Below are 14861 nucleotides of genomic sequence, written 5' to 3'. Positions count from 1 at the left end.
CTGCCACCTTTACCAGACGTTATTGCCTTTTCAGATCTGAAACTGAGTTGCTCTTTTGAACTATTCTTACATCACTCCATTAAAAATGAATCATGTTGGTAAAGAGCTACTATTTAATCTGTTTAACTATCACTATTTGTATTGGCAATACCTTAGAGAATCATCACACATACTTCATCAGATCTGCAAGAGCGGATTCCTAACAGTGATGAAACAGCAGTTAGAAAAGTAGCAGCTGAGAGAAGATATCAACAGCCTCAGATACTAGTCACCTGACAACCTTACAGGAGATCTATTACTCTTAGTTCATATGGAACAGCACCTTAACTGAGCCCCACTGACAATAGTTGTTTTTATACATTACTTCACAAATGTAATCAAAATGTTGAATTCTAACCTGAATGTACAACTAAACCTTTGCAGAATATAGCATATTTACAGAGTGTATATGGTTGGTTAGTTCATGGCTACAGAAACAATTCCCTTCTTAGCAACTAATCCCTTAGGTTTTTTCAGTAGTTATTCTTCTGCAGGCTCTTCCATGGACATGTACGACCTTGCAAACAGGACCCCGACATTTTTTGGGTTTTTTTTTGTCTGTTTGTTTGTTTTTTTGTGTTGGCTTAGGGTTTTTGGTTTGGTTTTTTTTTTAATAGCTTGACTGATTTCACTTCCATTTAGTCTGCTAAAAGGAAGGAGAGTTTCTTCTGCTTCTATACTGTAGACAAGGTTTCCCATGGATTCACAGGACAGGACAGCCTCCAGAGTATTCATTGAGCATATGTACAGAAGCGTTTAAGCAGTTATAAGAATCCAAGCGAACAGTCACACTATACCTGACAGAGAATCTTCATAGGTTGAGTCAATGGTTGTACCAAAGGAACTTGAGGAAATACTAGGGGAACGTGATTGTGGAGTACAACATGGATGCAGAACAACTTCTCCACTACTGCAGTCTTTACTGTCTATAAAACAAGAGTACAAGCTACAATTAACAAAACATATTTCATTGTCTGTGCTCTAACAGTTTATAAATGGATAACTGCTTCTATATTTTTCTATTTCATGCTTCAATTAATCAATTAATAGCTCTCATTTTGATTCATAATGCAAATTTCACATTGGTCATTAAACTGGGAATCAAAAAAAAAAACCTACCTGCGTATTTTTTCCATGAACTGTATGTTTTGCAGGATGGGTCTTCACACTTGCTGAAAAGCACCTATCAGACCAGTGCTAATTCAAGAATTGCAAGTCATGAACAAAATATTCTTAAGGAATTTTTGATCACAACTCTGTAATGAGTCTCGTGCATACCATTATCAAGATTTTTCAAACTCAACACCACAAATTTAGAAACCAAACTCAAAAGTATGCTTTATCAATCCATCAGTTCTGTCAGAACATTTGTTCTGACTTCTTATGTTGGCCTACAACAGGATTAGAAGACCATCTTCTAGCTACATCTGATGTCAGTCTTTAGAACAAGAGTAGAATATGAACCCACTGTAATTTCTAGAGAATTAAACACACCAGTAAGAGAAGGAAGAACTCTGTATGATTATCTTTAACTTTTGATTGCTGGTACTGTTATTCATATGGTTTGGAGCAGATAACACAGGAGTATGATGTCACATATGTGGAAGCAAAGCCTTCCTAAATAGCTTTCAAAACCACTGTGTTGTACAGATACAGTTTGGTCACATTAAACAGCATTCCACACCAAAATAGTCTATACAAAACCACATAAAATAGACTCAAGGAATTTAGCATTAATGACTTGCTTCAAAAGTGATACAAACTGATAGTGTGATCAATAAGCAATCAATACGGGACAGAAATATCCCATTATTAATAAGAGAATCGTCCTTATAAAATCATAACTCCATTTTTGGCTTAATCCTCAAGGGAGACCTACATATCATCTTCAAAAGACAAGCTTGCAAATATAATCTATTGGTCACCAAAAAAAAAAATTTAAAAAACCCCATACATTTACAAGAGATAATATTTTTCCCCCATTCCTATCTTCATTTAATTGTGTTATAATCCATGAATTATATTGTACCTATATGTATCTTCTATATGAAAAAAAAAAAAAATAAAAACCATTACTTGTCTTCTTGCTAATCCCTTTTTCAACTTCACAAGTCCTTTCTCTTAGGTAGTCTGAGTTACACACTTGAAGATAATGCAGTCTTAGAATGCACAGTCTTCAAAGCTAAATCTATTTCAGACCTAAGGAATTACTTGCTTAACTGAAAAAAATTGTCTGTTTTTCATCAAAATATATCAGATCCTAATAACTATAAAAATATATTTATTTACCTCATATTTGAACCTCCTTTTGGCCAGAGGTTGGACTAGGTGACCCCCAGAAATTCCTTTTGAGCTGAATTATAGAATGATCCTATTCTCTTCCCATAAAGAGACTACAGATCATTGGGGGGGGGGGGGGGGGGGGGGGGGGCGGCAGGCAGAAGGCAGGCAAAAATGGGGATGGGGTGGAGGACACAGGGAGAGACAGAGAGACAAGTAGAGACAGAGAGGCAAGCAGGGAGACACACTGAAGATAAAAATATTTCTAGTCTCTGATCAGAGGCTTTTATTAGGCTTTAAAATATGGCTACGGTCACCAGCCTTCAAGGACAGTAATTAAAGAAACCTGAAAACTATTCCCAAGAGGCAAATAATGATCACCTTTTATCATAACATGTGGCTTTCTTCTTCTTTTTTCAAAACAAAGCCAACTGTTGTCCTAGGAATTATTGATGATAATTCTCAATATAATTTAAATTATGTTAATTTATTCTCTATTTTGGGGCTGTCCCCTCTACGCATACTTTAAAGATTTCACAAAACATTATATAAGATTTAGACTTGTCCAATATTTTTCAATAAACATTAGCTAATCATTTATATAAGTTCTCCTCATTTTCAACAAGAAAACAGAAACTATTTAACTTTTAAAAATGTAAAAGTATCCCCTGGTAATTAATGAGTAAAAATGCTATCTTGATAACATCCCTTTTATCAAACTGAAAACATCGATAATACTACAGGACATAATATTTAAGAGTTAGAACGTTGACTGCTTACCACTTCTCAGGCTAATTTGTTGATCAGAGTGGTGAAATGCCAAATACGGGTATAATGTAAGAAGGCAATTCTCTGCTGTTGCAGCAACTTGAATTGAGAACCTGTTCAAATCAAAATACAAAAGTGATAGTTTTCTATTTATCCATGGTAATCAAGATATTCCAGCACAAGAATAAAAGACAGAATGGAGGTGTCCAGACAACTTTTCTATTCTGGTTCAATAGGAGAGTACACAGATGAGACTGCACATGCCGAAATGGTGAAGTTTAATACAGTATTTTCATTTCATAGTTTTACTATGAGTATGGATGCATCCTTAATCTGAAAGTCCAAGAGTTAGCAGAGATTTCATGAAATAAATTAACTCTGTCTCTCTGAAAAAAAAAAAACAATTAAAATTACAGTTGACATTTGTATGTTCCTAAATATAACTATGCTAACTTGCTAAATATATCCTGTAAATTTTGACAGGGCAAGTTTTTGTGAAAAGCAACTTCTATTTTGATTTAACATTTATGCTATAAAACTTCACAGAAATATCAAAATAAATATTTAAAACAAATAGGTTCCATTTAAAAACAATGAGATATTGACTGCAATTGCTAGAATGTAATAGAAATTGATGTACATGCTCCAAGGTTCACCAGAGTGGCTGTACTGTCTGTAGCAGCCATATTTTCACTGTTGACCTTTTTTAGCCATGTTTAACAATCAACCTTTTAATCCTTCTTTCGTCCATCACCTCAATCTCTCAGGGTGCAGCCAGCAAACAAATTACTGGCATCAGTGGATCCCTGCCATCTGTACATATGTTCTTAGCTCATTGCAACTCACAGGCAATTCAACTGAGCTTAGTCCTGTGTTACTACATAACTGTTTTTTTACTCCACATTAACAAATATTAACTGTTTTGACTAAGCTGTCAAAAATTCAAAGGAAAATGTATTTTAATAATTCAAACAGCATGCTGATATCCATCTTATTGAAGAATTACACATATTGAAAATATACCTTGCAAAAAATAAAATATTTTCTATTTCTTTAAATTACATATTGAAGGATAAATTCCTATTTAATGTAAATTTAGATTAACATTAAAATATAGCACAAGACCTTTCAAATTAATTTATAATATGACGTAATTAGCTTCTATTGCTTTGCTAGAGAATAACAATCTAGGAAAACAGAAGTATTTTAAAAGTAACAGAAAGCAGTTTTTCCTTCCTCTTTCATAGTTCCTGCTCCAAACACAACATTCTTAGATACTGCTTTCAGGAGAATTTTTGATTTAACAGAGAAAGGCTCCAACATAATCCATAGATATCTTTCTTATTTGTAAATATTCACGTGTGGATTATGATTTCACAGCTAACTTATTTAAATCAACAGTCCAGCCCTGTAATGGTTTGGTTTGGTCTTAGGACATGTCCATCTTATTGGAACTTGGCTGGGAGCCGGACAAGGGCTTTGACCAGCTTCACCTTGTAGCATAGTATTTCTTTTAGCTAACTTCATGATTTCAGCTTTTATTCGGCAGATCTCAGCAGCAAAACAGATGGCTATAAGAGGTATACCTACATCTATCTCTATGTACAAAATGTACCTTTGTACATGCTCAAACCAATTGTCAGAGCATAATATTTTTTCTACCTTTACCAAGGCATTTAAAGACATACACAATCAATAACTATAACACAGAAAAGTTTGCTAACTTCCAACTAGGGACTTGATGACAACTCTCAATACTCTGCAGGCATACGTTAGGTTAACTTCAGACAACAGAAATGGGACAGGGGTGGAAGAAAGCTGTATGATGGTTAATGAAAGATACAGCTCTCAGATTATATAAAAGTAACTCAGATGTGTGTATTACTGGACTCGGTCAACTTCCTGATTTCTCAGTTTGAGTTGAGTACCTCAGACATCTCCATCCTCAATGCTATTCTGAGCATATGTCAAAACTTCATTCATTCTCTGATTTGCACAGTCATGAAACACAGAAAAGTGGGCTTGAGAACAACCACAGTACATCTTAACTAGTTACTCAAATTCCATGAGTGATAGATACTACACAAAGGAGACACTATTGCACAATCTAGAATATAAAGAACAGCCATCACTACAGAACATCTGTGTATAAAAAAAATGCCTCAGACCTCACAGTGCTTTTGCAAGAGAAGCTCCTGCCTGTTCCATGCTGTTAACAATCTAACAAGGGCATGCCTCCTCAGCTGCTGTGGTATTGTAGTAAGAGAAATTTACCCAGCCAATAGCAAACACAAAGCAAATAACTTTCTAAACTAAGAAATTTAAAAGCTTCAAAGTGTTCATAAAGTGAAAAAAAGATTGGACAATGAAGCACCTGTGCTGGCTGAGGACAAGCTGTGAAGCAACACCAGAAACTGCAAGTGAGTTGTGAGTAAATCCCTGAATCCTTGCTGCAGGGGACTGAGAACCTCATTTGCCAGCCTGACCCTTCATCTAGGGTGGTTTGCTGCTTGCCTGGGGCTTTGATCCAGGATGCTATTGAGAGACTGATGCAGTTTGTCTGATCCTTGGCCCTGCTACTCTTCCATATGGGCACCAGTGAAGTTGATGGGGAGACCTGGAACTTAGCAGGCATGACTGCATGGCTTTGAGGGGCAACGATTAAGGGAATGGGGCACAAGTGGTCTTTTCAGTCACGCTGGTGAGGGAAAAGAGCTTGAGGATGAGTGGATGGATCCTACAAGTCAACAGCTGAATCTGCAGCTGATATTAACAGCAAGGATTTAGCTGCTGTGACCATGAGATGGTGGAGTTCAGAATTCCAAAAGGAGGAAACAGGGCAAAAAGCCATATTGCAACTCTTGAAATTCAAGAGATCAGACTTTGGCCAGCAAAGAGCCACAAAAATGAAGAAGGGACTGAAGAACTTGCCATATGGGGAGAGACAGAGTTGTGATTGTTCAGACTGGGGAAGAGAATGCTTAGGGGAATCTTAACCTACATGTATAAATACCTGATGGGAGGTAGTAAAGAAGATGGAGCCAAACTGTCCACAGTGACGTTCAGTGAGAGCACAAAAGGCAAAGGGTACTAACTGAAATACTAGAAATTCTATTTAGTCATAAGAAAAAAAGACAATTACCATGAGAGTGGCTGAACACTGGAAGAGTCTACCCAGAGAGTGTTGTGGAGTCTCCATCTTTGGAGATATTCAAAAACCAACTGGACAACAGCACTGATTCTGATTTGAGGAGGGGATTTGAACAGGGGACTAGATGACGTCTAGAGGCTCTTTCCAACCTCAGCCATTCTGTGATAATAAATATCAACTCAACTCACTTCTTGGCCACTTGTCCACTCACCATCATTAAGTATCTTAATATGGTATTTTCCTAAAAGTGGGATTTGAAAGGAAACTTCAAGAAGAATGAGTCAGTAGCTAAAAAGATCATCTGAGTTTCAAAAGATGACATTCTGTTTGTAAAGAAGCATGGCAGAAAAAACAAACATGCTAGGAGCTAAGTATTTATCATACACATTTCAGGCACTGAGATATAGGGGACCAGACAGAAAAGCACGCATATTTCCATACAAATATGACAAATAGATTATAAAAGACATGTACATTCTGTATGTGCTTAAAATCATCTTGTACCACTGACCTTTATTTATAACACCATTCACGAAGTGAGGTTGCAAAGCTAGAAGTCTTGTGCAACATATTTATTCTGTATTTGCAGCAGAGCTTAACTAAATATTAATATAACAGTCTGTGTTATTCTATTAGAATGAAAGGTACCTATATTGCTAGCAAATGTTAAGTTACTAAATATGTTAAATTATTCAGTGCATTCCGTTTTATAATGCTTAATAAAGCAAGCAACAAATTTGTTATCTACATGAACCACCACTGCCACTGCTATTTCAGTGTTTATTCTCTAATGCATATTTCCAGAGAACACAGAACAGGAGAATGGCCATTAAATATATTGTATTTACCAGCATTTGAAACTTGCTGATCACTAAAAACTGAAGTTCCAACTGTGATGACAAAAAAATACCATTCAACACTACATATAAAAGCAGTTTGTTCACCTTTCTTAAATTAACTTTGATTTTTTTATTTGTTTGATTGTGTTTAAAGACAAAAGAACCTGAATCAAAATATATTTATCCATTTTATTTTGCTCTATAGCATTTCGGATTCTAAGTAGAAGCAAGTGATTTGTTTTGTATCAGTGTACTCCAAATGCTCTAGAAATACAGGCATAGTTAAATAACCCTTCTTCAACAGTATTAATTAACAGATGCAGAATATCACTAGCAGTTTCTAAAGGGAAAGAATCCAAAGCCATTAGGTTCTAACTGACAAATTTCTGTAGCAACATTGCTTGGGTAAATTAAAAAAATATTTAAGGAAAGATCACACTGCTAGTTCAGGAAACAAAACAAACTACTTGCAGAATGGATTAGTACTAAAAGGAAACTTGACACAAGAGTGAGGAATTTTACATATCTTAAAAGAATAAGAAATAATCTAGACACAGGGAACAAGTTGTAATTTAAAAATAAATAAATGAAGACCTGCCCTCCTCCCTCTCCCCAAAAATTCTTGAACAGATGACAGAAACGTAAGGGAGAGGAAAAGATGACCCACACAAGCTCTGCCATTTCTATTCACAAATGAGCAGTTCCCCAACACTGAGGAGCCCTTATCCTTTGTAGCAGCATCCCAGGCTTCCTCAGTCAAAATAATACAATAATGAATAGCAACAGACACATGGTTTCACACGATATACAAGACTTATAACTGGGAAAGTAGCCATGTTTTTTCTAGTAGCAGCAATTATGTCAGTTCTTAATTCCTGAATAACAGAGGCTTCAGCTGGCAAGGACCATCAAAATGGTAGAAAGCCACAAGCACAGAAAAGAACAGGAGTGATTCATGGATTTGGACCATCCTGGTTTTCAAAAGCACTCCCAACTATCTGAAGTAAAATGCCAATATTAGGTCAGATGAATGAAGCAAAACTCCAATGTTTTCTAGCTCTCTGCTCTCTCCAAATTTAAATGATATTGAAAGAAATTGACAGCTCTTATTCTCTAAGGCATGCCAGCAGAATACATGCATTTGACATTTGCCCACAGTACCTGTTAAAGAGCTGCATGGTTTAGGCATGTTTTCCAACAGCAAAAGGAATGTACTTTTTCCATCCATGAGACACTGAGATCTCATGGACTATCAAAACAACTGGAACCAATTCATAACTGGGTACCTTTCAGTGATTATGTCTCAGTTGCATTATGTTGTTATTAGAGGTGAAGATCCCCATCATCCTCTCATCCTGAAGTTCCAGCCATGAACACGAATAACATCAGAAATTGCATGAGTTTCCCCAGCTTCCCAGTGGATAGGAAAAGAAAATGAAGAACTGTAGAACATGGCAGGCAAGGATGTCAGCACTTCTGTGTCTTCAATAACCACAGCAATTTATCTACCCATCACATGTGTGGGGCTTTTGCATATTTTTCTGCCCAGAGCACCATTTCCTTTAACTGTATGACACAACATCTACCTGTTGTGTACTATTTATTTTTTAGAAAGAAAAGTTAAAAGTAATTTCAATCAGGATGTCAGAAAACTTTATTTCCTGCTAAATTATTTATCTAATCAGCAAATTAAACGATATAATAACAGTTAGAGGACAAATATATAAACATGCCATAGTCACAGAGGCTTTTTTTGGTACAGTTTTTCCAGTTGAAGGAAATAAGTGTCACAGCTAAAAATTTATTACCATTTATTAAATACTTGCTTGAGACATTCTTGGATTTTATGTTATCTTTAACTTCTGTATTCCTATCAGCCTATGCAAGGAAGTGTCATTTATTCTGCTTCAGAGTCAAAGGAGCAAAAAGGAAGAACAGAGATTTAAAATAACATTAGGGATTAACTGGAAACTCTCATTTAAGGCAGTCATTAAATAAATATTCCTGCACTTTCTTATGACCATTTAATGGAATCTGCACACACAGTAAATTACTTGCATAAATGACAACCATGTATCTCCAGTTTTCTTTGCTATAAAACATGATTGTCTATCATTTTTCAAATGTTTTCTGCAAAGTAGCCAAATTCAACATCCTATACCAAATGTTCACTCTGATTTAAAGAAAAACAACATTATTTTTTAGAAGGACATAATATGGACTATGCGAATCAATCGTACTGAAGTTTTAGACTTGGATTTAGAAAAGCAAAATACTGCAGAGCCTAAGTAAAAAATTAACAAAACAGAGTATTTATCTCATCAATACTCATGACTTGAAATATGCCTAGAATTGGTTTTGATTAGAAGTTAAGGCTCTTCTTCTAAGTAGTTAAATAAAGGACATAATGCTTTACCAACATATGAAAATAACTTTTTAACTCGCTTGTCTTAATTCTATCCTGGAACACAGAATATGAAGTTCAAAATTTTAGTTCAAATAGTTTAAAAATTCATATTATTACTCTGAAAATTGAAATGTAAAAAAGATAATACCTGACAAATTTAATACATCTTCAGCAACTGATACTGTGAAATTTCATAGCCTATTAAACGAACCCGGAACCTATTAGGACCAGTTAGCTTTTATAGGTGTTATAAAAGATTATAGCCTTCATTGTTTTATTATTAAAGATCTAGAAGGCCCCAAAATCTGTCTTCCTAAAAGACTCAAGTTAACAAAGTAGTTTGAATTCAGTAGTTACAGAGTTTGAAATAACCTGCTCAAATGCTTAGATAATTAGTTGAATCAGGTTTGAAGTTTCAATGCATCACATAGGTCTCCCACAAGGCAGGGCTGGGAAGAATGAGGCTAGAGATGCAGAGAACAAATAACTGCAGCTACAGATTAATATAGAGTTGAATATCAAAGCACACAGTAATATTAACAGTAGTAACAAAACCCGAGTCTAGATAAATTATCATAGACTTTATCAAGACAACAATACACCCAGGATTAGAGAATCAGGCTCTTAAACTTTTCCAGTTGAAGGAAAGAACACTTTCTGGTTATGATAAAAATAATTTCTTCCAAAAGCCAATATAAATAGTATTACTACACTGACTAATAGCACACACAGAATCCTTTTGCTTTGAACTGTGTGCTATTTCATCCAGTGGCATTCAGGTTTTATACCATTTGCTCCTACAGCCTACGCACACATGTAACTGCTTGACAGGAAACCACATAAGCATTGGCAAACCAATGTTATTAGTTCTGTCCTTTAACAAATACCCATCTACTGTTTTAAAATACAACACCAATTTTAAGATAATTTGACATTCCTGAGCATGAATTTTTTCCACCTTCACAAGCAGGGATGCCTTTTAAGGTTACTTTGATGACTTTTATTTGGTATTGTTTTTTCCAGAACACATTGAGTTTGCCTTTAAATTGAGATTGGTATCCTTTATTTCATTTTAATGGCAAATAAAGAAAACAGTTTATTACACAGCAGAAAGGATTATATCTCTGTAACAAGGTTTGAGAAGCTGCTAGTGTATCATATAAAAACAGTTATTAAAACTAAATATTGTGCCTGCTCAGCGGTTATATTACAGACCTCATCATAAGCTTAAATTATCCTTTCTCACAATTACTGCAAGCTTTAGCATACATTTATGAACCACATCCCACACAATGATTATATCTTAGAATTAAATAAAATTAATAAGAAATAGATTCCTGGCTGACAATCTATACAGAAAAATATAAAATACTATTCTGAGCAGTAGTAACTGAAAGGTCTGTAACCCCTGCATCAAAATAATATAAAATTTAGTTTTATGCTTAGGAGAAAGCCCATTCTAAGCTGTAGGGTGGAGATATTTAACCCTCAAAATAGTTGCTTTATTGAAAATAATAACTGCAGGAATAACCGAATCACAACAGTACCTCTTTCCTCCTCATGCATACAGCCATTCATCCCACCAAGGGGAGAGAGAAACAAAAGGGACAAATGCTGAAAATTGTTATTAAATGTTCTGTGCAAAAGTAACCGATTTGATCTCCATTTACTAGTGGCAGGGGAGACTTTCCACATTGCTTTTCACTATTCAAGTTACTTAAACAGTCTACTATTTAAAAAAAAAAATAAGATGCATGGATATCATGTTTCCATATGTCTTCATCACTAAAAAGTGTTTTAAAGAGATGAATTTTGGTATGAACACTGCATATAAACTGCTGTCAAACTCTAGGTGCTCTGCCCTAAAGGAATTTAGGTCTAACAGGAATTATACCATGTACATTCCTAAGCATTTTTCAGATGCTTAGATCCCCAAATAATTTCAGTTCTTTTGAAAACTTCAAATGTTTTCTGATGTAGTGCACAGGATTGCACTTGAGGAACTATATAAATAAATAAGAATGTAAAGCACATCTGTCCCTTGTCCCTTCTCTCTGATAGTGCATGCTTCTGCTGATGCTGCTGTCCGGAAAGTCCCTCTAAGGTGGTGCAGAAAATACTGAAGAGCCCATCATGGAGAGAGGGACAGAGGGAGGGAAAAGACACCAACAGTTTTCCATACTTTGTTATCCAGTCCAGTGTCTCATATATGAGAAGTATATGAGAAAAGACAGTACCCCATATACTTTTCATACAGGAGGTACATTCTGAAGCTGAAACATATCCCTAGTGTACTTTTATGAATTCCTAGCATTACACATACAAAAAAAAAAAAAAAATCAACCACACATATATATGTATATTCTAGAATCTGTAAACAATAAATTGCATTGATATAGATTAGCAATATCCATCCATGTAGACTTGCATCACCTGGCTGTTAAAATGATTCATTTTTATCTTATCCTCCAAAGAAAACCTTCACTGATCAGGAGTTGGCCTCCTTTTTATTCATGGACCAACTGTTTCCCTCTAGAGCTGCTCAAAGATACTGCGCTGCCCCTTGCAAATATTAAACAGAAAAGTTAATTTATTAATCACTTAATACTCCCCAGTTCCTGTCTTGAAACACACATATGCAGTTTTCCTTTTCAGCACAAAAAAACAAAAGCAAAAAAACAAACCACAAAGAATCCAAAATGAACACAAAAACTACAAGTCAACAAACAAACAAAAGCACATACAAAAAAATCCCAAACCAAAACAAAAGAAAACCAAACCAACCCACACTCTTCCACCTGAAGGATTCCATATTGATTTTTGGTATGGACAGTAGCCTCCAGATTCCTAATAAGCTGAGTAAAAATATTACAGATATTGCAGGAAGAACCAGAGGTCAGGAAATACCTCAGCCCAGAGGATAGAACTCATAATAGACCCTCCTGCTCTAAAAAGCTTAAGAACAGAGAACATAAAACCAGAGAAGGAAACAATTAAGGAATAAGATAAAACAACAGAAGATGAGTTAAAAGTGACATTTTTAAAAATTATTAAAAATACCAAAGAAAAAGGGAACACACACACCAAAAAAAAAAAGGTAGTAGTAGAGTACGTAGGCAAAGACAGACAACACGGAGAGCAAAAGACAGAAGACTGACATACACTGGGAAAAGGAAGGGGGGATGTCCCTTTAAAATTATATTGGGAGATGATTTTTGCTGGTTCCTAGCAAAATTAAATTCTGACTTCCAGTATAATTCCCCCTTGAAAAGTCTCTCTACCTTTACTCTGAAGTTTGGAGGCTCAGGGTATTGATAAACCACATGTATAAACAAATCATCTGAATAAACCACAAACATTCTCAAAAATTAAAAAAAAAAAAAAAAATTAAAAAAAAAAAACAACAACAAAAAAAAACCAACCCACTAGTACTCTAGCAGAGTTCCACATGGTACAGATAAATTTTTAAAATAACCAGAATTTCTTACTTAGAGACAGCATCTGCAATAGAGTAAATAGAGTTACCTGCATTAAATAGAGTTATTCAGAGATGCTTCTTGAATTCTTGGGTGCCATAGGAACACCTGAGAGGTGCTCTTTTGAGAGAACTGAAAATGGAGTAATCCTTTGCAAGATCCCTCCACTGCAACTTTGCAAAAATTTGCAAATAGTTGGTAAGAACCACCAGCTCTTCCAGATACCAGAAAAGAGACTCTAAACACTTCATTGTTTTAAAAAATGAAACATAAGAAAAAGGCTCAGTGGAGTAAAATTTCACAGAGTTTGGCTCAACCCTAAACCAGATCACCTTGAAATCCAGCACAAAATGGACTATAAAATTTTAATAGGGTATTTTTAAAAAACAAAAATATTTTGCAATAGAAACACTACAATTTGCTGAATGAAGACCATATCTCTCCAAAGAAATCTGAAAAGATTGAAGTAGACAAGAGAATTACTAGTAGATATCAGTGAGTTACAAGACCTAAAGAAGGACACTTAAGACGAATCTTACTTTTGAGACCAAAGCTGAATTTTGTGGTTTTGAATTGTAATTCAATTGAAAAAATAAATTTCTATGTTTCATTTTTTTAGAATGATTCTTGTATGCCTTTACCCAACAATTATGAGTTGTGTCTTATATCCAACTTTGTCACTTTGGACCCTGCCCCCAAATGAATTTGAATTGCATATATTACCTGTTTTCTTCTTCATCAACGAAGAACATACTCCCTAAAAATGACACTGGCCTAGATGACCTGAAGCTGATTTGACAAATTAGTTTCTTATTTGTGCCATCTGATGAAAGAACAATATTTCGTCCTTCTGGGAATTGTACAGAAAAAGGATAAATCCTGTTACCATCTTCAAGTTCAAGCTCTGGAAGTTCAACGTGAATTCGTGATTGCCTGTGTTAAAAACAAATAGTAATGGTGTTTGCGCTCACAGGATGACAGTAATGAAGTTGATTCACAGCTTGACACATTTATGAAAGCACCTTTCACAGATAAATACAGAAGAAAAACTTCAGTTTTGGAGTATAAATCAAGTGAAACTAACTATAGAATTAAAATTCCTTCAGCATTTAGATTCTAGTTTGTTTTCTACATATATATCCAAACGTTTTATACCACAATAGTTCAACATCCAAATGAAGAGTAATTTCTACTAATGGTGCTACCAAGGGCATATATATTACTTCCTTACTTTATGTTTCCTAAACTTAAAGCTTCCACTAATATTGAGTAAACTGCATTATTTCACAACAAGTTAAAGCAAGTTTTAACACAGAAATATTAAGGTTAAATTTGTGAAGTTATGTAACTTTAGGTTCCAGTTCTGAAGGTAGTCAGTCCAGGCCCAGATGGAATCCTTTCAGTTCCAACCGCTGAGTTATTAACAATAGACAAATCACTTGATAAAATACTAGAACTCAAATGAGATAAGACAATAATAATTTGAAGGTAAAGTTACTTTCATTAATTTACATCAAGTTAAAGAGTTTTGCTCCAGTTGTTCTGGTACTGAAATGTTACCTACATAAGCATAACAAACTAATATTACTGCTCTTTACTAATTACAAAGACAAAAGACAAAAGACTAGAAAAGCACACTTTGAGACATACATTCACAAGAGTGCTTGGAAAGATCAGAATATTATTATTTCTATCAAATTGAAATAGGTGTGGTGTTGGGTTATGCTACATAATAGGAAGATTAGAAAAAGCTACCTTATAAACTCAAATAACAAGATAAAGTGGGTGATCCACAGAGAAATGAAAAATATATGGATTATTTATTATATTAAGTGACAGGATTAAAACATTTGTGCTGTTCTCTTCGGTACTAAAATCTTGATTAGAAAGAAAAAAAAGGG

At 34.9% G+C, this 14861-nt stretch overlaps 1 protein-coding gene across 1 annotated transcript in view; it reads right to left on the bottom strand.

Moving 5' to 3' along the window:
* CFAP47 (cilia and flagella associated protein 47) overlaps nt 1-14861 on the bottom strand; it is a 341722-nt gene that overhangs the window by 273155 nt on the left and 53706 nt on the right. The window contains exons 26-28 of the mRNA XM_074929626.1: nt 13684-13893; nt 3100-3200; nt 837-965 (exon numbers count right to left, since the gene is read on the bottom strand). Coding sequence (XP_074785727.1) covers nt 837-965; nt 3100-3200; nt 13684-13893 — 440 coding nt within the window. The remainder of the gene's footprint in view (nt 1-836; nt 966-3099; nt 3201-13683; nt 13894-14861) is intronic.

This window comes from Athene noctua, chromosome 1 (assembly GCF_965140245.1).
Source record: "Athene noctua chromosome 1, bAthNoc1.hap1.1, whole genome shotgun sequence".
In the NCBI taxonomy this organism is placed as follows: domain Eukaryota; kingdom Metazoa; phylum Chordata; class Aves; order Strigiformes; family Strigidae; genus Athene; species Athene noctua.
Note: the sequence above shows the minus strand (reverse complement) of the source record. Positions and strands in the feature narration are given on the sequence as shown.